Below are 23,030 nucleotides of genomic sequence, written 5' to 3'. Positions count from 1 at the left end.
CCAATAAAATTGTTTTCTATTAATTTTAAAATCTAGTCTTTGATTCCATTTTACATTATGAGTGTAGCATTCTTTTTGAATTTTGCCACTTCGATGAATGATGTGGAAGAATCCAATTCTAAGTTTAAGGAGTTAGATGAATTTTTCCGCATACTATCAGATGACCTTCCTGAAACAAAAGAAGTTAGCATTCCATTTTTAGAAGATATAATTGTTCATTTCCAAAAATTTACATTATTTCCAAAACAACTGATAATGAGGCTTAATTTCATGAAATTCGAAAGTGCATGTACATCAATTATGAACTTCATTATCAAAAACTATCATCTTCGCTCTACTTGTCGACTTTTCATTAAAACTTTCTTCGAATTTATAGGAAGAAGGAGTAGTGTTGATGTATTACAATTAGAAACTAATCTTATTCTTTCATTGCAAAAGGATTTTAAAATTGTTCCGACTTGCGAAACAGATGAAATCAAATTAGACGATTCTTCACTTCAAAACGCGCCAATTGCTATAGTAGATATGTTAGAATTATATTTAAATCGCTTTACAATTAGAAATCCTAATGCTTATAAAGCAATTTCAAATTTATTAATCTCAAATTTACCAGAAATTGATAAATTCCAGATTCTTCGATGCTTTTCACTATTGTCACCATCAAGAGCTACTGATTCATGGGTCATGATCATCGCTTTAATATATTTTATTATTGATCAGATCAAATCAAACAATTTAAGTATTTTCGATGACAAAAATAACAATGTTGATAAATTATGTTCAACAGCATTTAAGAATGCAACGTATCTTCTACACAAATCCATATTATTAAATATAAGTCAAAATATTATTCAATACATCACATTATTTCGATCAATATCCAAGAAAGCACCATTATTTCTTGAGCAGTATTTCAAAATAATCCAGTTATTTACAGAATCCGACCTTTCAAACAGTGATCTTGTTGAAGAGGTCATTTTTCAGAATTTTCCTTATTTCTGTTATTATCAGAACTTCTTAATTGCATGCAAAAGTTTAATTTCAAGAAGTAGATCATTTTTTGACAGATTAATTAAATTTTATAATTCAATCAAACAAAAATGTCTGAAATTATGTGTAGAAATGGCCTTATTGAAGCTTAGTCCACAAAATGCTAAATATATCAATGTAGATGATGTAGAATCCTGTATCCATTTATCTTTAATTGCTCCAGATTCAAAATTTACTGATATTGTTGACAAAAATAGTGAAATTGCTTTCTCTTGAAAAGATACAATAATCAAATGCGCCAAAGTTTTCTAAATTTTTATTAGGAATAGGAGTTTGCAAGACACTGATTATATTTCAGTGCTTCGTAGGCTCCTATTCCAACTCTAAATGGGAGAGACTTTGCTAGAGTAAGATAACATTAATGCAAAGTTTCTCCCATTTAGAATTGGAATTGAAGGGTGAGAGACATATAGTATGCTTATACACCTCTCACCCTTCAATTCACTATACAAAGCTCAAAAACTTGTGTGCAATGGCATCTCATTGCACACAAGTTTTTGAACTGATTCTAAGGAATTGATAGCTATGATGTACTGATTATGAATCAGTACGCCATAGCCATCAATTCCTTCTCTTAAAGCTGGAAACTTTGTCTGAATAGTTTAACATTCAGACAAAGTTTCCCGCTTTCAGGGAGGGTATTGGAGGGTGGGAAGCATATAGATAAACTATACACCTCTCACCCTTCAGTTCCTTATACGAAGTTCGAAAACTTTGGTGCAATCGTTGCTGATTGCACCAAAGTTTTCGAACTTTCTATTAGGAATATGAGCCCACAAGGCACTGATTATGTATCAGTGCCTGGTAGGCTTCCATTCCCTCTCTGAAGCTGGGAAATTTTGTCCGAATAATTTAACATTCAGACAAAATTTCCCAGCTTCAGAGAAGGAATTGGAGGGTGAGAGGCATATAGGCATACTATATACCTCTCACCCTTCAATTCCCTCTGGAAAGTTCGAAAGCTCGGTCGCAATCAGATGCAATTGCGACCGAGTTTTCGAAGTTTGTATTAGGAATAGGGACCTACAAAGCACTGATTATATATCAGTGCTTCGTAGGCTCCTATTCCAACTCTAAATGGGAGAAACTTTGTTTGAATAAGATAACATTCAAACAAAGTTTCTCCCATTTAGAATTGGAATTGAAGGGCGGGAGGTACATAGATAGACTATGTATCTCTCACCCTTCAATTCTCTCAGTAAAGTTCGAAAACTTTGGTGCAATCGTTCAAGATTGCACCAAAGTTTTTTTCGTTTAATTGAAGGAATTGCTCCATATGATGTACACACATACAATGTATGCATCATAAGGAGCAATTCCTTCCAGATAGCTGGTAAACTTTCCCATTTATCTGGCTTAAACTAAAGTCTGTGGGGAACTAACATGTAAACGGTTTTCCACAGTCTTTAATTTCTCAAGACAAGTGCCAATAATTGCTCTCAATGATTCATAATTGCGAGTAAGATTTGTCATCCATCAAGAGAAATTAAACCCTGCGAAGTGCCAGTTCTAGACTGGTACCTCGCAGGGTTTAATTTCTCACAATAGTAGATTTTTGTGTTTTGATACACAATATCGCATGAAAAAAAGTTGCTTATATAAGAGGAAACTCTCTATCAGAGGCGCTGAATTCATACATTCGATTCTGATAGAGAGTCCCCTTTTATATAAGCAAATATAAGAGAATCTTTTCTTTTTTGGAGCGGATTCTCAAATATTGAATACTTATGAAAAGTGTATTTTTATAAAAATTTAAAAATAGATTTAAAATTAGATAATAAACGAGATATTTAAATTTATTTTTGAATACTTTTTTTATATGAGATTCTCAAAAGTTATAACAAAAGTCTATTTTCTTCTAAATTGTAATATCATAATCAAATTATATTTACAAATATAAATAATTCGATTTTATTTTCTTTACTCTTTAAATTTTTTTGAAAGAATTGTGATGCTTTCTCTATGATAAAATTGAGAAGTTTACACATAATCACTCTTGATCAAGTAAATGGATATTGATAAAACTAACTATAATTTATAAATCTCTCACATTACAGGAATCTGTATCTATAATATTACCTTTAAAAATTGAACACGGGAAGAGTTTAGTGTTCATCAAAATATTTTTGACACTTTACATGTGACGCGACCCTATTTGAATTCTATCTTCATGACGCCGTAAACCTTTCAAAATTGAATGAAAATGGTTGTGACGCCAATATGACGCCGATTATACCCAAGCCCTGAAGGGAGTATATATGTGTTTTTGTCACATATTTAAATTTGGGAATAACTCAGCATAGTCTGTAAAATAGTTAAGTACAGGCCATAAGTTATATAAAGCATAAAAAAAAGAAAATAAATATTAATAAGGTAAAATAAGATTTGAAAGATAGAAGGGGTTGTTTAATAATTAGATATGAGAAGTAAGAGTGCATATTAGACTCTTGTCGGTCAAACTTTTGCAATCACATTCTGATTGCAGAAGATTGTCTCATTGTGGGAGACATGCAGTGACAATGTCTCCCAGAATGAGATATTGTGACCGACAAGAGTGCACAATACACTCTTGTCGGTCAAACTTTTGCAATCACATTCTGATTGCAGAAGATTGTCTCATTGTGGGAGACATGCAGTGACAATGTCTTCCCAAATTAGAACTCAATAGTTGCAGCCCACTAATATCTTAAATTGTTCGATCTATTCCTGCATACTAGTTTCAAATGAGGAACGTTCTTGTATCATGCATGAATATTTTCATATTCATTGCATCAATGATCTAACAATTTAAAGATTGCTAAAAACCTAAAGCAAAAAAATGATCTGCTAACTATGCAGGCAGCTCAAGCGCACCAAGGGGAGGCGTTTTTCTGAATTGGGCGATCTTCGTGAGATCTCAGGAGGCGAAGATTCGGAACCCAACCGGCTTCAAGCTGTAACATCTGGCTAGCAGGCCATACATTTTTAAACCGCCTCTAACCGTTCATCTCGACCACATTATCGGCATTCATATATATATTTGAATATTAAGACAAATAAAACCATTCGTTTGATCGAAATTGAGGAATTTATTGGTAAAGCAAAAAAATTTAAGAAAAAGGTTTGCCATTTTCTTTGATATTTATATATTTGAAAGCTACCATATAAATAAATCATTAAATTTATCCCATTTTAATATTATGATTATCAAATGCGAAAATTAAAAAAATTATACTGTCTTGATTCGAACTCAATCCATTTAATCCTGACATACAAACCATACCATTATGCCAAAAATATCATTGTTTGTTTTCTTAATAATAATATAAGATCGCTTATTTCTTAATTTTCTTCTATTAAAATTTAGTATTTTATATAACGAATCATTAACCTTCTTATGTAAGATTTATACTTTCACTTTATAATTTGTTCTAATCGAATCTTTTTTTTATTCAAAAATTTTAAACATATTTCTTGATGATAAATGTAACTCCACATTTGCTGCCTATATTTGACAAATGTTTAACATATTTTTACTTAATTTCCTTTAATTTTTTTATATTTTTTTTTTTATTCAGTATTAATTTCATATTACTTTATATATCCTAGATATAAATTCCATAAATATATCATTGCATTTAAAAATATGGCTCAAATATGATTCTTTATAGGATATTTTTGTAAGACGCCAAAAAACCACGACTTCTAGCCTTATCATTATGTACATTATTTCTAGAAACCGTCTTAGCCCCTGAATATATAGTTACCAATTAGATAAACAAAATAGCGCCAAATAAATTATTTATGATTATCGACAACACATAGCCATTCTGTTCGAACCATTAGGCAAAATACCCCGACAAGTCAAAAAAAGCATAACTCATGATCATGTCAAACATCAATAATCTTTTGACATGATTTGTGCAAAAATCTCAATAAAAGCTATTATTGGCATTTACTCATGATATATTAATATATTACATCAAAGAAATCCATAAATAATACCACATCAAAATACAATAAGGCTAATTTCACCTCATACTTTTAATTTGAACAAAGACACATATTCAAATATAATCACCATATATGGTAGAATATTGCCATATAATTGACACTTGACTTTTACACAAGCTCAAAATCAGCATCCCCATAGGATATTAGGTTTTCGAGAAAACAACACGGGATAAAAGTACACATATATATCTGTCTAATTTCATAAAATCAAGTTGCTATATTTATCTGGAATGGTAAGATTCAACAAACAAGTGTGATTTGGTGTCACTTTTTCGTCCAATAACAAAAATTTAAGGGTAAGTTAATTCATGGTAAGAAATTATTTGTCATTCCCTAAAATGCAGATACAATATCAACATTCTGTGTTATCTCTAAACTATGAGGTGGATAAATGCTAAAACAATTTTCAATGATCAAAAAATTAGAAATAGAAAAATTTCAATAAATCATATTGATCTATCAGTTCCTTATTGGAATAATTCTCAACTTCAGAAAAAAAAATTGAATTGGAATAAACACTGTTGTTTTTTAGAGATAAATCAAATATTTGACAAAATTATATCAATGTCTTTAAAAAACGTAAAAACTATTCATTGAATTTTCAATTTGAAATAAAATACTTTTTGGATGAGCAACGGACATCTAACAGACGATGAGTTAGATGATTCTCGCTCATCAAGTAGTGATGCTACTGAAGATTTAGTATTATCGCTGAATAAAATCAGAAAAGTCGAATTAGATTTGGTCAAGATATTATATGGAAGAGAAAGAGCATCTACTTACATAAAAATTACAAATAATATAGAAGGTGTCGAATTTACTGATCAATTTGGCCAAGAAAATACTACTGGAAAAGTTTCAGATACATTAACGGATTCTGTTGATACATTAACCTTCACAGGAACCGACACATCAAGCACACCAATAACAGTTGTAAATATAACTTCGAATAATCAACAAACAGAGCCAACTTGTTGTGATTTTTGTTGTGCTCGTCAAAAAATTTATCCGACACGTTCGTTACCATATTCTAATTACTCAGTATGTATAATATTACAAATATCTTCAATATATTTTGAAGATATTTAAATTTTCAAATACTAACACACAGATTGCACTGAAATCACTAGATTTATTACCACTAAAAGAGAAAAAAGACCAAAAGAAGATCACTCTAATTCTAGATATTGATGAAACTCTAATTCATAGTACTTTTGTTTCTGATCCTCACGCAGATTTCCATTTTTACATGTCGAATGATGATATTACCTATGATATATATGTTTCTGTCCGACCTGGTTTGAAGCAATTCTTGAAAACAACTGCAAAATATTTTGAATTAGTTGCTTTTACCACAGCAAGGCAGAATTATGCAGATTACATATTAGATCGGATAGATCCAGATCATTATATTAAGTATAGACTGTATAGAGAGTCTTGTATTATATATAATGGTACGTTTGTAAAAGATTTAGCAAAACTTGGAAGAGATCTTCGAAAAGTAATCATAGTTGATAATTCACCTGCATGTTATATGCTTCAGCCTTATAATGGACTAGCAATTCAAGATTTTAATGGAAACCCAGAAGATAATGAATTAGAACATGTTTCAGACTTCCTTGTTAAAAACTACAAATGCGACAACGTTATGGAGTTATTTGCTCAATAATTTTGTTTGTAATATATGTAATTTATAAAAATATGTTTGTTATGTAATATTCTTTAACATTATAAATGCATTTTCAAGCGTTTCGTTTAATGAAACATAGAATAGCTTTAGTATTTGAGAATTAATTTGAGATATTAATAAATTTATTGTATAATTCAAAACCTACATGAATTTCATTCTCAATTAGCTGTGGAAATCGAATACACATATAATTTTGGAAAAAAAAAGAAATTTTTTGATAGTTGATATTTAGTATTATCCAATTTCAATCGTAATAAAACAAAAACATATATTTATTGGGAAGCTGTTTCCATAATGCTTTGAATCATTGATCTACGAATTTCTCTCTCTTCAACAGTAGAAGCATTTGCTGGTGATGCAATAAGTAACTTTGAAAACGCGAGTTTTGCTGCTTTCTTGTCTGCTCCTTTTGCAAATTTTGCTCTGAAGCATCTCTGAATCATATATGCTGCAAAATTTCTATTTAACGCTTCGTATTTGTATATTAATCTGAAAATAATTTGATTTTCGTATCCTGATGCTTCCAAAGATCCTGATGATTTCATTATAATGATATGTGCCAAAAGAGATCTCAATTCTGATGCTAATTTCAAAGCCGGATCTGGATTTAATGGAGATGGCACGCAAGGATCTTTTGATGCTGGAGCAAGCAAATCAATATAAAAAGTTCCAGCTTGTTCAGCAAGTTGCGGCCAAGTTGTCAAGCACTGAAGAGTTGTTTCATCAAAGTCTGGAAATGATTGATATAATGATAATGGCTTTTCAACAGGCATTTCTCCTGCGTCTCCTTCCATTTTTTCAAAAAAGTGTCAGATTTATGATACAATTTAGATCCCTAATGCCTTCTTTAAGCAGATATAATCTAATAAACTTTTAAAGAAGCAGAAAGACTATTGAATACTTCCCAGCAAACTTTTTTTTATCGATTATCAAATCTGATTATAATAAACGTTAATATTTACTTATTAAAAATTAGTATTTTCCTTGAAATCTGAAATAAACTACTTAGTCCTAGCAGATTCCAGATAATGAACAACTTCATGTTTACCATTTCTTGATGCATGAATGAGTGAAGTATATTCTTCATTATCCTTTGCTTCTATATCAACTCCAATAGAGATATGATATTTAACAACTTTAAGTTCACCATTTCTTGATGCACAAATGAGTGGAGTTTTTCCATTATTATTCTTTGCTTCTTTATTAGCTCCAGCAGAGATAAGATATTTAACAACTTCGGGTTTATCATTATTTGATGCATAAATAAGTGGAGTATATTCATTTTTACTCTTTGTATCTTTATCACAGCCAGCTTCAATGAGAGATTTAACAAATTATAGAAACGATGAAAATTTTGGAAATTTTGCTTGTTTTAAAGTGTACCTTCACAACAGAAGGAGGTTAATTCTTTTTAGGGTCCAAAAAAGTGTTTGCCTTTTTGGGACGAATATAAAGTTTTTGTCTCCGGTTTGGCAATGAAATGATTTCATACAAGGGAATAATAGTTCAAACTATTGATCAATTATTCACAACAAGCAATTTAGAGTTGCTTTATTATAAATTAAGCATGAATCAAGCATAAAAAATTCCAAAAAATTATTTTTATATCATGGTTATTTATTGAATAAAAACAATAACAATAGTATAAAGAATGGTACGTTACTCTTTTGGAGCTAATTGGGAAAGTAATTGCCTTGATAATTCGCAAATACTTTCAAATTCTGATTCAGCGAGTTCTTCCAATTGATCAAACAGTTCATTCTTCTCAATTATATTTATACAGAACTCAGAATTGCAAATTGTATCCAAATGTTGAAGTTTTAACAACAATTCGAGTGTCAAAGCGCAGCAGCGTTCATTATTAGTGTCTAAACCAAACATAATGTCATCAATGATGTCTTCAACCGAAACAACAATTGTTGCGCAAATTGAATCTGGAAGGTGCAAAATTAATTCAACAAATGATGTCAATGCGTTGTATTTAGCATCAAATGTACAATTATTCAATAAATATCTGATTAATTGATAATAAAAATCACAATTAAAAATTTCAGAACTATTTTGGACATTTCTGAATATACTTTCACATATTGATACTGCACATCTTGCCCATGATTCATTCCATTCTTGTAAAGCGTTCAAACATGCTGCAATGAAATCCAAAATGTTTATATCGACAAAAATTTGGGCTTCTGGTAGTTTTCTGGCTCTGTTTGAAAAGAACTTCATCATAAAAGACACAAATTTTGTATTATTAATATTAGAAAGACATAAATCAAACAAATGAGAATAAAATTCAGGATTTGCAAAAATTTCGTTATCTATTTGACATCTAATTGTTGAAAGAATACTTGCTGAATATCTTAATATCTTTGGATCAGGAACATCGAAGAGTTTTGATACTAATGGAAAGAAAATTGTAGATAAACAATTTTGATCGGCTTGTTTTGCAAGATTCATGAGCGTTTTAACACAAGTTTGGAAAAATTCGGATAATTCTTCTTTTTGTATAAAAACTGTACAGATTGTAGCAATATTAATATGAATTCCGGCCATTAGTAGGTTTGAAAGTATATTTCGATTATCTGAGCACGAAAAATTATAAATTGTATCTATTGCTGTTTCAGCACTTTTGTCTTTTGCAAAAATTTTTGCAGCTAAAAATTTTATATTGCCAAATGCGTTTGTAAGTGCTAAAATAGCATCTGATGATAAATAAGAGAAGCTGTATAATAGTTCTAATAGTAATTCTTCTGTTCCTTGAGGTATTAATGACAAAAATTCTGAAAAACGTCGGAAAAATCCATATTGTACAAGAATCATTTCGACATCATGACTAATATTTTCGATATATTCTGATATTCCAGCAAGATCTTCAATGTAATTTGCAGGATCTTCCATAAACGAGATACAGATATCAACAAAGTCTTTCGAAAGGCCACCATCATCTTTTAGAGCTAAATTTAGTTTCTCTCTCATGTTCTTGATATCAGATATTAAACCTTCGTCCTCATTTTCTTTGTAAAACATCTAAAATCTAGATTTATAAAAGTGACATTTTTGATATTCTCACTTCAAAAAGACATCAAATACAAGAGTGGCTGTCTTAAAAATTTATGGTATGTAATAATTTATGAAGGACTCGTTATACAAAGAATATCAGTTAAGTTTGAGCAATATCGAATGAAATTATTCATATTTTTATCGAATTTATACCATAATCATTGACATAACATCTTTTCTTTATATGTGTTAGTTGATTGTATCTGTAATTTTATATGTATATTACAATTTCCCTCAATTTTTGAATCAAATTTGCCGTTTTCCAAGTATAATGCAAAATTTGGGCTGAAAATTTTCTTTTTTATCATTTTGTGATATCTAATATGCTACATAATCATAGAACTTTATTAGGTTACTCCCCCTATTATTGTTAATTTTTTTGAGGAATGAAATTAACAGAAGCTATTATTAATGAAATTAATGAAATACCAAAACTTAAGTACTTGCTTATTAATCTCATGCATAAAAACGAGAAAGTATCAGCTGATTTTAAAGTTATTCAGAAACAATTGGCATCATTGCAACAAAAATATGATTCTTTGCAAAATGATTACGAAATATTATCAAAAACTTCACAAAATCTCCAATCAAATCAAGGAGATGTAGAATTTGAACGTATTAGAGCAGATTTTAATCAAAATGCGTGTGAATTTCTTACAAGGTTAATTAGAGGAGTCGATCACTCTGATCCCGTTTCATCATCTACAAAACTAATTGATGAATTTAGATCAGAAATCAAACTTTCAATTGATTCTCAAAAATTAAGCATTCAGAAGGAGTTATCAGATCAAACAAAGTTTCTTAAGGAGAAGACAGCTTTGATTAATGAAATGCGTGATCAATTAAACCGCCCAATCTCTCAAGATGTCGAAAAATTATTGAATGAAAAAGATGAATCAATAACAAAGTACAAATCGATGTTACAACGTTCTGTTAAGTCAGATCAACGTAACCAAGAACAAATATCAGTATTGCAATCAGAAGTAAACAGATTAAACGAATTATTGTCTCAAAATTCATCACCACAATCACAATCAGCACCAGTTGAAGAAGTTACGAAATTACAACTCGTTATTACAAGTCTTGAAGAAAGAATTCGAAATTCTGCTCCTTCAAAAGAATTAGAAGCAAAATACGATAGATTACAAGCAATGTTTGAGAAATCAAATCGTATATATTCACAACTTGATGAAAAGTATCAAAATTTGCTTAAATCAATGAACCAAAAGAAATTTTATTCAATTATTGAAGAATCATTGGTTGTTGAAGTTCCTGACGTCACAACAATGGAAAGAAAGGCTACCAAAAAGGATCCTAAACCAAAATCTCAAAAAATGAGTGGTGCTGAAGCTTTAATTGCATCTTTAAGGAAAACTATTTTGCAATACTTCCTTTGTAAGGATGACAGTCAAGCTGATCTTGTTCCTGTGATTTTGGAGATTGTTGGTTGCACTCCTGAACAAATTGCAACAGTTGAGAGAAATCAAGAGGCAAGAAGGCATTTAATCAACAAAACTGGTGCTTTCTTTGGTATCTTTGGATAAGATATCTGTTATTTCCTTATTTTTCTTTTATTATTGTTTTATATTTTTAAAATTGTTTTTTAATTCTTTTGTAAACCACTAGCTATCTATCGTATGAGCGCAAATAACATTATTAATGGCTTTGATCATTTAAAAATTTCGAAAAAATATTGTATCTTGAAATAATCATAAAAATATTGATGATCTACCTAATGGTGAGATCGTCTTAGTCTTTTTATATAATTTGCTTTGTTACATTTTGCTTGATTCCAATAAAAAATCAGAGTTTATATTGTCATTTTTAATAATCTTGGATATCTGAAAGATATATTAAGAATATAGGTTAATTGGCATAATTCATAAACATTTTTATAAAAATCGGATATTCAAAGGTATGCTGATCTAAAAAAAAATTAGGATGGGTGAACTCTATGGAGTTGGCAAGATTTTACAATTCATAGAAGATAATTTCTTTCTCAGCCGTGCAACACTCTTTGTTTTTGCATGTGTTGTCGCCTCCTGGGGTTATAATTGCATCTTCTTTGTGTTCATCTTTTTAGAATTATTCATTTATTTTTGCCAATACATCGGACCAGTTATCGACAAGAATAGAAAAGAAGAATTTGATACATGGGTTGATCAATCATTAAAAGTTACTGGTGGTGAAACAGCTCATTGTTTAAATGGCTTCATTGAGCAAGCATGGCAGCCAATATTTCCTGATACATACAGTCCATTTTTCTGCCAGCTGTTAACAGACCTATTTACAAGTCTATTACCAAAAATTATCAGAAATATTAATTTCACATGGTTTTCTTTTGGAAAAAGACCACCTAAAATCATTCAAGTCGTTACAGAACAAGCTCCAAATCCAATGTCTGTGGCATTAACAGCTTCAGTTGTTTATGCTCAAGATCTTTCAATCAAAATGAACTGCACAGTTCTCAAAATACCATTTACACTTGAATTAACAGATCTTGTTGCTTATGCTCCTCTTCAAGTTACTGTCGAAACACCAGAAAAGCCAAACTTTTTGTATTTGCCTCCAATTACTGCGATTGTTTTCAATTCACCGCAACATCTCCGCATTCTTTCTAATACTCTTAAGCTTAACGGCTACAATGTTGGCAAACTACCGCTCATTAACTTCTTATGGTGTCATATGCTCGAGCATTTCTTCAAACTCATCCTTAGTGATGGCGAATCCGTAGTTTGGAACTTTGTCACAGGAGAATGGAAACTTCGCCATATGACAAGACCATATTCTTCCCTTTCTGCCAAAATGTTCCAAGGAATTGCTACAGAAAGCACTCCAACGAAGCTCGGAAGGTTCTCAATGCCAGAAAGTATGCTCGCAGCCTTCAATGATACAAGAAAGAAACTTTGGGAAAGACTTTATGCAGAAAAAATCCCTCCAACAAAGAGATTGGTCTATTTAGCCCCTAACCATGGTGAAATGACCCAACTGTTACTTCCTTATGAAAATAAAACAGCTGAAAAAGCTGATATCGAAACTCAAACAGAAATTGTGGAAAATGAACCAGAAAAAACTGAAAATTAACTGATTTTGTTATTAATAAATTAAATATTTATTCTTTACATACAAACATAAAAAAAATTGAAATTTTTCTTTGAAGAGGCTCTAAGTAAGCATTGAACTATAAAATTGGAATAGAAGCTCTATCTAAAGAGTAAGTACAAGTTAATGAGATCAATCAAAAATAAATTATCTAAATAATTTTTTTCAAAGAATTACTGTATTCACTGCGTACATTGATTTTGTATGGAGTGTTGTATTTGGAGTGGCTTTTCGAGAAGAAATTGTACGGTTAAGAGAATTTGTTGTGTTAAAATCTCGAGTTTGGGTTGCTGTTTTGGTAGCATTGTCTGATTCATCCTCCTGATCAAATTCTGTTGCTGTAACTCTTCCTGAGTTACGTTTTTTGATAATGAAAAATGAAACGGTTGCAATAATACCAACAAGCGCCACGCATACCAGCGCGACGAAAGTGTAAAGTAATTTCTTTTGGATTTGATTTGGAGTCGAAGTTACTGTGATATCATTGAAATCTTCTTTTCGAGGTTGAGTAGCGACAGGAGTAGTCGGAGCGACTGTCGGAAAGGGAGTTCTTGGTACATCAACTTCAAAGTCATCTCCTGGAAGATCTGGGAGATCTGCTACAGTCAAAGAAAAGAGAAGAAGGAACATTTGATTTAAATTCGTTAAAAATTTTCGATTTTGACAAAATAAAATTTGAAAATGAAGAACTCAATAATGGTAGCTTTTTTTGAACAAATCTAAGCGGTATTTATTAGTATGCCTCTTATACTATATATTGCACCAACTTTCAACGGGAAGATACGTTTTTCCCGAAAAATAATCGTCTTGTGACTTTTTTCCCCGAAAATCGTTCCGATCACGACGATAGACCCCCTGGAGATTGATTTCGACATGAAGGAGTGGAATTAGACTTCTGTGATTGATATGATAGGTATACCAGAACTTATTAATATGAATTATCAATTCAAAATAGTTGATTATATAAATAAGCTAACTTAATTAAGATGATTTGATTGATATAAGTGTATTCTAATACAATTTAAGTTAAGGACATAAAATTCATCAGCTATATATTGCGTTTTCTATCAATATTATGTTAAATTCAATAATTTTATAATGAGAATAAAATTCAAAACAAAAAAGTATCGGATTATGAAGTAATATACTAGCATTTTGTTTTATATGTTTATGATATGTGATTTATGACTGTGTTTATGGCTAAAAAATAGTTTTTTAAGTAGAAATTTAATATAAGTAAATTTTTATTCATAATTTGGGTAATTTAATGGGGAAAACTCGTTATTTCGAAAAGTTCCACATAAGATAGTGGCAAATTTGTAAAAAAATCGCGAAATAAAAATTATATTCATTCGTATTCAAATTTTTTTATGATTTGTTTAAGTAGATGATTTCAGTATATGAATTTAGGTTTGAAAACGAAAAGTTAAGCTTGTTTTTGTAAGATGAAATATGAATCACGCAAAACTCTGATTAGTAAGTAATATGTTTTTATATTTCGATAAATTTTATCGATGATATGTTAAATCTGATAAAAATTCGATAATTGTAAAAAATATGATGTAAATTGTAAAATAGTTGAAAATACTTGGGGTATCTTGAAATATATTGAATGGTGTAATAATTATGTACTAATTTAATTGCATTAAATTGCTAAAATTATGAGATTGTAAATTTGATCGAAAGATCTGAATTTAAATAAAGAAGCGAGAGAATTTTTAATTGATTTATGTTATTTGATATCACTTTTTGTCAGTGATATTCTTTGATCTATGATTTAATGAATACGTTAGTATGAATAATCAATATTCATTGAGCAAAAATGAACTTATTCAATGTATTTTACTGATTTTTAGCATGCACATGTTATATTGTGTGATAGATTCTTCGTAATCAAGAAGATATTTACAAATATTTTAAAATTGGCCTTAAACCTGTTGAAATAGCTCAAACACTGCATAAAATTGGTAAATTTGAAGTAATTTAAGCATTTTGGAGATGTAAAATTTCTAAAAAAATTCTAAAATCATGAAAATATTTCGAAATTTTGTTAAAAATACTTTCAAAATATGGAATTTATAAAAAATTTGGAATTTCTTGATCCTAGGATTTTGATTAGTTTTATTAAATAGCTTAAATCATAAGTGATTTATAAAGTTTTAGATAAATTCTTAATTAAAATTTATTTAATCAATGAGTTTGGGCAATTATACTGAACTTATAGAATGAACATATGAATGAAATGAATAATACGCAGCACTTCCTTTAGAATTTCTATTTTTTATTATAGATTCCAAATTCAATGTATTAGAAATCAATATCTATAGAAAATCAGCCATAGTATTTTAATTTATTATGATAATTATTGATTAACATTAGACTCGTATCTCTTTTCCTTGTGAATAAAAAGATTTAACGGATTGGTTATTAAACTATAGGTTTATTCAATCTAACTAGATAATACATGATATATCCAAGTTAAGGAAACGTTTATTTAGTTAACATCTTTGATTTGTGCTAATTATAAATGAGTTATTTCTAGATTGATCAATTTTCACATCCATCATCTAATATCATCTTTTTTGAATCATTTTATATAAAATTATTCTATTCTTAATTATAAAAAATGCCAATGAATTGATATTTTTGTGAATCCAGGTAATAATAATGTTTTTCATAAGTAAACTAGTTACACATATATATAATCGATCAATACTAATCTAGCTTTGATTCAAAATCAAGAGATATTGACTATTATTCATTATATTATCCTTAATTTTAAATTAACGTTGAATAATTACAAAATAGATACATAGAATATATATGAAATATGTAAATACTGATGGGTTATCTATAAAATATGCTAGAATCATACTTAATATTATCAAATGAGATTTTATACTTAAAACTACTGTAACACATTATATTACATTACAAATCTTTAACCAAATACAAACACTCATATTAGGAAAACACTGGGTCTTTTGATCCTTTAATATAATATATTTTTTTATTTTATTATATTTTCTTATTTTCTTCACATTATATATAATTCCATTATGGCATTCCAAACGGGAACCGCGGTTGGTTACCATGGATTTCCGTCACCGGTCACATTTTAAAGATTTTTAAAGCCTTATAAAAATATGCTTTGTAAATCATTTTTTGTAAATCGGCAAAAATTTGGTAATTTTCTTCAACTAATAAATCTGCGAATAGCATTTATAATACAAGAACAATCTTTTAAAATGCGTTTGATTCATTTTTGTATAATTTCATATAGGCACATATATTCTTCCGGGACTTTCCGTGATTTTACCGTAAAATCATTAGTTTACACCAATTTTTCCGTATTTTGAATAGTTTACTGCACTTTTTCCGTAAAATTGAGTTACGGGAATCCGCAAAATTTCCGGACCTCATTTTTCATAGAATATAATAATAATATTTGATAAAAAGATATATTATTTATATTTTTGATTTTTGAATTACGGAAAAAGTGAATTGTTAACTTGATTTTTTTATATGGTTAATTTTTCAAATGATATTATGAAGATCTAAAATATTAAAAGTAAAAAATTGAATTACGGAAAAAGTGAGGTCAAAAGTGAAATAAATTTGCAGAACAATTTTCATTGAAATAAGACATTGAGTATCACACTTTAGTGAATCAACATCTATAAGAATGAAGTGTTTTGAAGCTGAAATAATATTGAATAGAAATTAATTTTTTCTGAAATTTTGAATGAAATTATGGGAAATAAAAAAATTACTAAATATTGTATTCATACAAATATATTATTTTAAAGGAAAAATAGATGCTGATAGAAACGATGAAAAATTTTGAAAACTTTACAATTAATTTATGTTCGTTAACCACAGAGCTTGCAATCCAAAGCTCACGTTAGACTACAAGAGTCATGAAGTCTCATACTAAGGGATATCCAACATATATTTTAATAATCTAATGTTTGTGACAAATATTCAACATAAAATTAAGTTTTCGTTTCGTTACAAGGCATTCATACTTTGGAGATATCATATTTAATGTACAGAAAAGTTAATATTAAACAATACATGCTAAAGAATTAATAAATAAGATAATAAAATAAATTTATACGTAATTACTTTCATTTAATATGCTTTATGCTGTATAATATTGATTAAGAGGCATTAAAAGGTTCCATAGTCTGCTTTTATAGGCAAGATTTTTGATAAAAATTTAAAATTTTGAAAAATGATGAGAAAAGGAAAAAAAAGGTAAATGAGAGCAAGAGGAGGGAAAAAAAAAGAAAAAGAAAAGAAAGGGAAGGGAAAAATAAAAGAAAGAAGGACATATAAAAATTTAGATGCGCATTCTTAATGCCGAGGCGGCTTGCCGCCGAGGCGCGATTTTTTTAGGCCTCTACGGTAACCCGGCAATGTTTTTTTAAATCTTGTACAGCCCTAAATTCCATAGTATATATAATGAAATTTTATCTTTGCATTAGTTACAAATTCTGTTATCATGAATATGCACAAACAATCCACATCAATTTAGAGTTTTGAACTAAACCAATATTGTGCAATGAATTAAAACAACAAATTATATAAAATATTCTAGATTTACATTGTAAATCAATATAATCAAATTATATAATCTTAATTAAAAAATAAATATCTTTCATCCGCTTGGATCTAATAACCTTAAGGTATGCTCTGATTAATTGCATATACAGATTTGGACAAAAACAAATATTGCGAATTCTCAGGGGGCTATCGTCGTGATCGTAACGATTTTCGGGAAAAAAGTCACAAGACGATTATTTTTCGGGAAAAACGTATCTTCCCAACTTTCAACGTTAGATGAATGTCGGATTTTATAAAATCGATGGAAATTTTATGTGTCAAATTTTCAAAAACAAATTATATGTATCAAGTCTTCCCTCTTTTTGCAGATGGGGCTAAAGTCATTCAGTACGGGTACTATCAAATAGAAGATGCTCAGGGAGAAGTCAAAGCAGACAAGTTTTATTTCAAATTTCCAATTATGGTAGAGGTTAAACCCGATTCTTATACGTATATTATATTAACAGACAACGATAATGTTATTCAAAATATTATGAATTCAAATAATATAACGAGATACGGAATTTTAAATTTCGATGTTAGCTCTCCTAGTTTAAATGATGGAAGTGAAAGAAAGATAAATGTATACAAAATACCGTTTAGTGATCAAGGCAATCAAAATAAAATTGCAGAATTTCTAAATACAAATAAAATTGGTATCTTTAACAATAACAAATACACTAAATGTGAACTAACGATTAACAGAGAAGATGATAATGTTACAGAACTATTTCCATTTTATACACACAAATCAATTTACGATTTCTTGGTCAGTAATGAAGAAACAAGCACATACATTGATTTACTTGATTCTCTGATGTATAATGATTGGCCAATTGTTCCGTTTGATTACAAAACTAAAAAAGGAAAATTCTTGATGAAACTTTATTCGAAAACTATTAGTCCTACAATTCCAAAAGACGTGACAAAACTGGAAATTATTACTTCTGGAGGAAAATTAATTCAAATTAGAGAAACTCATGAAAATTATGCTTTGTGTCATGTTACTCTTAACAATAATGAAACTGCTTTGTTGGCAACAAGTGATTGTGACTTAGTTACCAGCAAATTTAGTTTAAGTTCAATTGATTATTATCAATTAAATAATTGGCAACCAATCACTGGTGAAGGTTCAATTATTTCCTCAATAAAAGGATATCTATATATTATTCGTGAGTCAGATGCTCCAATTACTATTGTTTCTACTTATAATGATTTACAAGGTCTGAATAAGACTAACTCTGGTGTATAAAAGCTTTTAAACTGAATTGTGTTTTCATTGTAAAGATTTTTCATAAATTTTGTATAAAAAATCACAAATATAAAAGAAATTTTGTATTATGATTGTTCTTAAACTGTTTAGCTTCCAAAACCTTTTTGTAAATGAGAAGAACTTTATTAAATAATAATTTTGGTTTATTATTAGCTGATATAAAATTCAAAAATTAATAATCTTCAATTTAAGAAGATTCTTTTTATTAAAATATATTCCATGCTGCATCTGTTTTATAGATTAACTCGGATAGATAATAAATCTGAAAAATGGGGAAGTGAAATTGAATTTAAGAACTGAAATCTTAATATCATTAATATACACTATATGACAAACCCTAATTTACTAAAATTAAGAACATGAAGGCGGCAAGAAATTGAATGGGCAATTTTGTCAAAAAAATTGTATTTTGATGTTTTCATTATTTAGCTTATGTCTAGTACAAGACCTAGAATCATATAACTTAAATCCTCCATTTAAGCTCACAGGACTTACTGAAATTGGAGATTGGTCTGTAATTGGCTCTGCTGCAATTATCAAAAAGTATATTCGCCTTACAAGCGCTGTAACAGAGGTAGAAGGTGGTGTTTGTCATAGGAAACCCACCCAATTTGAAAATTGGACGGTAGATTTTACTTTAAAAGGATATAATGGAAATGGCGGTGCAGGTTTTAATTTTACTTATTCATATGACTTCTGCCCAGAGAACAACGAAGATGCAACCGGTTTTACATTGTTTATAAACACTACAACAAGATATTCCTTGTGTCCAATCTATATAATCGAAGGAAGGCACTTAAAATCGATGAATTCGCAAGCACCAATTGATATGGAAAAGGCCAAGATCGGTGATTTCGATTTCAGAGGCGAAGAACCGATAAATATCAGAATAACTCGCGCCGGCAATTTAATTTCATTAAAATTCATTCGTGGATATTACATTACTAATTTCGAGAGAGAAATTCAGAATCTTCCATCTGTTGGCTATTTCTCGATCAAATCTTACACAACTAAGTGGGCTGATGACAATGATCTTCTTGATTTCAAGGTCACTCAGCTTTCAGGAGATATTCCACTCGCAAATGCCAATATTTCCGAAATTAACAAAAAAGTTTTAGATTTAAGCAAAAATACAAGACGCGCGAAGAAATTAGTACGTAAATTCCAATCATTGATTACAGGAAAGTACGATAGAGCTCGTCGTTCTAATTCCAACCAATTGACAGGAAATAAACAAGAATTTTCTGAAATTACAAATGTCATCAATGAATTGATAACCAGAGCCACCCAAACAGTCAGCAAGGAGAATCTCAAGGAGTTCATACTCAACGATGTCGAAGAAACGCTTGCAAAAGCCGCAGCAAAGATGCAGATACAAATGGACAGATACAAAGAGACAGAGTTCGACATGAATGACATTTGGAGTGATTTAAAGGGTAATTTAAGGGATTTGGCCATGGAAGCGAAATTGAATATGACAATGCTCGGAGAAGAAGCAATAAAGCTTGCCAACAAGATAGTAGCTAATAATTTCACGGCTGAAGAGATGGAAATAGAAGATTTACCGGCTGGAGAAGAAAAATCTTTTATTCCAACTTTTTGCATTTTGTTTTGCATCTGTGAGTTTGTTGTTTATATATTATGGTTCAATAATAAGAGGCGTCGCACTAATAACTTCAAGAAAGCCGATTAATTTTTAGAAATAAAATCTTTCTTAACACTTTTTTTAGATTTGATTAGTTAATAAATTATACTTTTCTTTGTAACAAAAATTTAAATAAATATTTTATTTACATATGATGAAATTGAAAATTAATAATTTTTATACTTCAAATAAGGGGCAAAGTGTGGCCTAAAATATGTCATAAAAGTGTTACTTTCTAGTATATGATTATATTTTGTTTCTGATACAGAATTTGTCTTCCGATTATTATATTTCCTTCATAATAATGTCGATGAAAGTTGTCTCAAAAGCGATATTTATTTATATAGTTTGTCATCTGTTTAAGCATATTTTCTTTGGCAAAATCAAAAGCTGTTTGTCTATAGTTATTTGTTTCATCGATATTAGCATCATTGGCGACAAGAATTTCTGCAACAGCTAAACTGGTATTTTTTGCGGCGAAATGAAGGGCAGTACATCCATCATTATCTTTTGCATTAATATCTGCTCCATTATTAATTAGAATTTCAGCTACTTCTTTACTGTTATGTTGTGCGGCAAAATGGAGAGCAGTACATCCATTATTATCTTTGATATTAACATCTGCACCATTGGTAATAAGAAGTTCTGCTATTTCCTTACTATTGTTGATGGCAGCTCTATGTAGAACTGTCATTCCATTTTTATCTCGATCATCAATATTTGCACCGAGATAAATTAATATTTCTGCAAGTTCTTGACAATTATTTTTCGTTGAATAATGAAGAGCACTTAATTCATCATTATCTTTTTCGTTGATATTTGCTCCATTTGAAATAAGAACTTCTATTGTTTCTATACTGTTACTTTCTGCAGCATAATGAAGAGGAGTGCGTCCATCATTATCTTTTTCATTAACATTTACGCCATTTGATATCAGAATTTCTGTAATTTCTTTACTATTATGTTTTGCTGCATGATGAAGAGCGGTCATTCCAAATACATCTTTGTGATTTATATTGGCTCCATTTGAAATAAGAAATTCTACTGTTTCCTTATTGTTAAATGATGCGGCAAAAGTAAGTAGAGTCCACCCATTTGTACCTTCCTCATTAATATTTCCTCCGTGTGAAATATAAAGCTGAATTATTTCTTTATTATTTTTTGAAGCTGCAATTTCGAATGTCATCTCTTCAATCTGATTTTTTCCGTTTGCATTTTCCATTTGTAACATGAGGAATTCTTGTGTCTCAATGCTATTATTACCCGATGCAATATAAATTGGTAATAGCCCATGGCTGTCCATTTCATTGATGTTAGCACCATGAGATATTAGAACTTCTGCAGTCTCTTTACTATTATATTGCGCTGCGTCATGAAGAGGTGTCCGTCCGTCCAAATCTCTTTCATTAACATTTGATCCGTTTGAAATAAGAATCTCTGCAGATTCCTTAGAATTTTGCATAGCTGAATAATGAAGAGGAATTTTTACATTCATTTCTTTTTCATTGATATTGGCATCGTGTTTAATGAGAAGTTCAACAGTTTCACTACAATTAAAACGAGCCGAATAATGGAGAGCTGTGCATCCATTTATATCTTTGATGTTGACACTTGCATCATGCAATATAAGTACTTTTGATATTTCTTTGCATTGACCAAGTATTGAAAGATGTAATGGTGTCGAATTGAACGAATTCCTCGAATTAATATTTGCTTTATGAGAAATAAGAGATTCAACATTCTCAACTCTATCACTTGATGCGGCTAGATGAAGTGGTGTATTTCTACGATTGTCTCTTAAATTAACATCTGCGCCAAGTGAAATAAGATAGTCTATTATTTCTCTTTGTGAGCTCATAGCTGCATGATGGAGTATTGTTTTCCCACTTTTGCACTTGGAATTAACATCGATTTTATCTGAAATGAAATATTTGACAAGAGAAGGTTCTGAAAACAAAGGAGAATAGATAAAGCAATTTCTGTAGTCTTTTGTACTGTCAAGGTAAATAAAGAATGCTTGAATGTTGCCATACCTGCAACAATCTTCTAAATCAATATCAATTTCATATTCGCTAACCAAGAAAGAAACAAAATCAATGTTGTGTGAAAAAATTGCATAACTCATAGTTTTATCATCTGGAACTTCTTTTTTCAAACATTCATTCATGATATCTGGATTTCCACTCAAAAATGAAAAAGAGAGACATTGTGGAGTGATTTCTGAATTAAACTTAGATCGTAAAAGCTTAAAACAATTTTTAGCTCCATGATAACAACATAATTCAAGTAATGAATATCCTTCTTTTGAATCAGGATACAGTTCATTTGCAAGCTTCTGATTTTTATTAAAATCTCCTCTTTCTGTGAATGAAATAAATGATTTTATGTCATCATGCATAATGGAATAGTAAATTGTGCCTTTCTCATGAACATCCAATGAATAGTTTTCAGCTTCATATTTTTTGAAGCGTTTCTTATCATATGAATTCATTTCTATTCCATATTCTTGATTAAATAAATATTCCATAACTTTATCATTGTTAAAACTTGGTTTTATATGATAATCTTCATATATCATTTTGATTATTGACAAATAAGACCTTAAA

The 23,030-nt window shown here is 29.7% G+C and overlaps 10 protein-coding genes across 10 annotated transcripts, besides 2 other annotated features; 6 read left to right on the top strand and 4 right to left on the bottom strand.

Moving 5' to 3' along the window:
* Window positions 1-57: 57 nt before the first annotated feature.
* TVAGG3_0182100 (DNA repair) lies at window positions 58-1,266 on the top strand (the record flags this gene model as incomplete). Its single annotated transcript, XM_001316465.1, has 1 exon — window positions 58-1,266. The coding sequence occupies one exon, from the start codon at window positions 58-60 to the stop codon at window positions 1,264-1,266; it is 1,209 nt and encodes a 402-aa protein (XP_001316500.1).
* An 18-nt stretch (window positions 1,267-1,284) lies between these two features.
* Window positions 1,285-2,335: a mobile genetic element.
* A 3,335-nt stretch (window positions 2,336-5,670) lies between these two features.
* On the top strand, window positions 5,671-6,790 carry TVAGG3_0182080 (phosphoprotein phosphatase protein; the record flags this gene model as incomplete). Its single annotated transcript, XM_001316464.1, has 2 exons — window positions 5,671-6,084; window positions 6,155-6,712. The coding sequence occupies 2 exons, from the start codon at window positions 5,671-5,673 to the stop codon at window positions 6,710-6,712; spliced, it is 972 nt and encodes a 323-aa protein (XP_001316499.1).
* A 111-nt stretch (window positions 6,791-6,901) lies between these two features.
* TVAGG3_0182070 (uncharacterized protein) lies at window positions 6,902-7,658 on the bottom strand (the record flags this gene model as incomplete). Its single annotated transcript, XM_001316463.2, has 1 exon — window positions 7,006-7,527. One exon carries the CDS (start codon window positions 7,525-7,527, stop codon window positions 7,006-7,008), a length of 522 nt encoding a protein of 173 aa, XP_001316498.1.
* A 734-nt stretch (window positions 7,659-8,392) lies between these two features.
* Window positions 8,393-9,763, bottom strand: TVAGG3_0182060 (uncharacterized protein; the record flags this gene model as incomplete). The annotated part of the gene is made up of 1 exon (XM_001316462.1): window positions 8,393-9,763. One exon carries the CDS (start codon window positions 9,761-9,763, stop codon window positions 8,393-8,395), a length of 1,371 nt encoding a protein of 456 aa, XP_001316497.1.
* A 419-nt stretch (window positions 9,764-10,182) lies between these two features.
* On the top strand, window positions 10,183-11,442 carry TVAGG3_0182050 (biological adhesion protein; the record flags this gene model as incomplete). The annotated part of the gene is made up of 1 exon (XM_001316461.1): window positions 10,183-11,340. One exon carries the CDS (start codon window positions 10,183-10,185, stop codon window positions 11,338-11,340), a length of 1,158 nt encoding a protein of 385 aa, XP_001316496.1.
* A 281-nt stretch (window positions 11,443-11,723) lies between these two features.
* On the top strand, window positions 11,724-12,914 carry TVAGG3_0182040 (uncharacterized protein; the record flags this gene model as incomplete). Its single annotated transcript, XM_001316460.2, has 1 exon — window positions 11,738-12,880. The coding sequence occupies one exon, from the start codon at window positions 11,738-11,740 to the stop codon at window positions 12,878-12,880; it is 1,143 nt and encodes a 380-aa protein (XP_001316495.1).
* A 9-nt stretch (window positions 12,915-12,923) lies between these two features.
* On the bottom strand, window positions 12,924-13,532 carry TVAGG3_0182030 (uncharacterized protein; the record flags this gene model as incomplete). Its single annotated transcript, XM_001316459.1, has 1 exon — window positions 13,064-13,528. One exon carries the CDS (start codon window positions 13,526-13,528, stop codon window positions 13,064-13,066), a length of 465 nt encoding a protein of 154 aa, XP_001316494.1.
* Window positions 13,533-17,153: 3,621 nt separating this feature from the next.
* Window positions 17,154-17,365: a mobile genetic element.
* Window positions 17,366-17,807: 442 nt separating this feature from the next.
* Window positions 17,808-18,758, top strand: TVAGG3_0182010 (uncharacterized protein; the record flags this gene model as incomplete). The annotated part of the gene is made up of 1 exon (XM_001316458.1): window positions 17,808-18,758. One exon carries the CDS (start codon window positions 17,808-17,810, stop codon window positions 18,756-18,758), a length of 951 nt encoding a protein of 316 aa, XP_001316493.1.
* Window positions 18,759-19,190: 432 nt separating this feature from the next.
* TVAGG3_0182000 (lectin leg-like domain-containing protein) lies at window positions 19,191-20,551 on the top strand (the record flags this gene model as incomplete). The annotated part of the gene is made up of 1 exon (XM_001316457.1): window positions 19,192-20,472. The coding sequence occupies one exon, from the start codon at window positions 19,192-19,194 to the stop codon at window positions 20,470-20,472; it is 1,281 nt and encodes a 426-aa protein (XP_001316492.1).
* A 195-nt stretch (window positions 20,552-20,746) lies between these two features.
* Window positions 20,747-22,951, bottom strand: TVAGG3_0181990 (ankyrin repeat and SOCS box-containing protein 4 family; the record flags this gene model as incomplete). Its single annotated transcript, XM_001316456.1, has 1 exon — window positions 20,747-22,951. One exon carries the CDS (start codon window positions 22,949-22,951, stop codon window positions 20,747-20,749), a length of 2,205 nt encoding a protein of 734 aa, XP_001316491.1.
* Window positions 22,952-23,030: the final 79 nt, after the last annotated feature.

This window comes from Trichomonas vaginalis, chromosome IV (genome assembly GCF_026262505.1).
Source record: "Trichomonas vaginalis G3 chromosome IV, whole genome shotgun sequence".
Lineage (NCBI taxonomy): Eukaryota > Parabasalia > Trichomonadida > Trichomonadidae > Trichomonas > Trichomonas vaginalis.
This window is presented reverse-complemented; position numbering and strand designations above follow the sequence as displayed.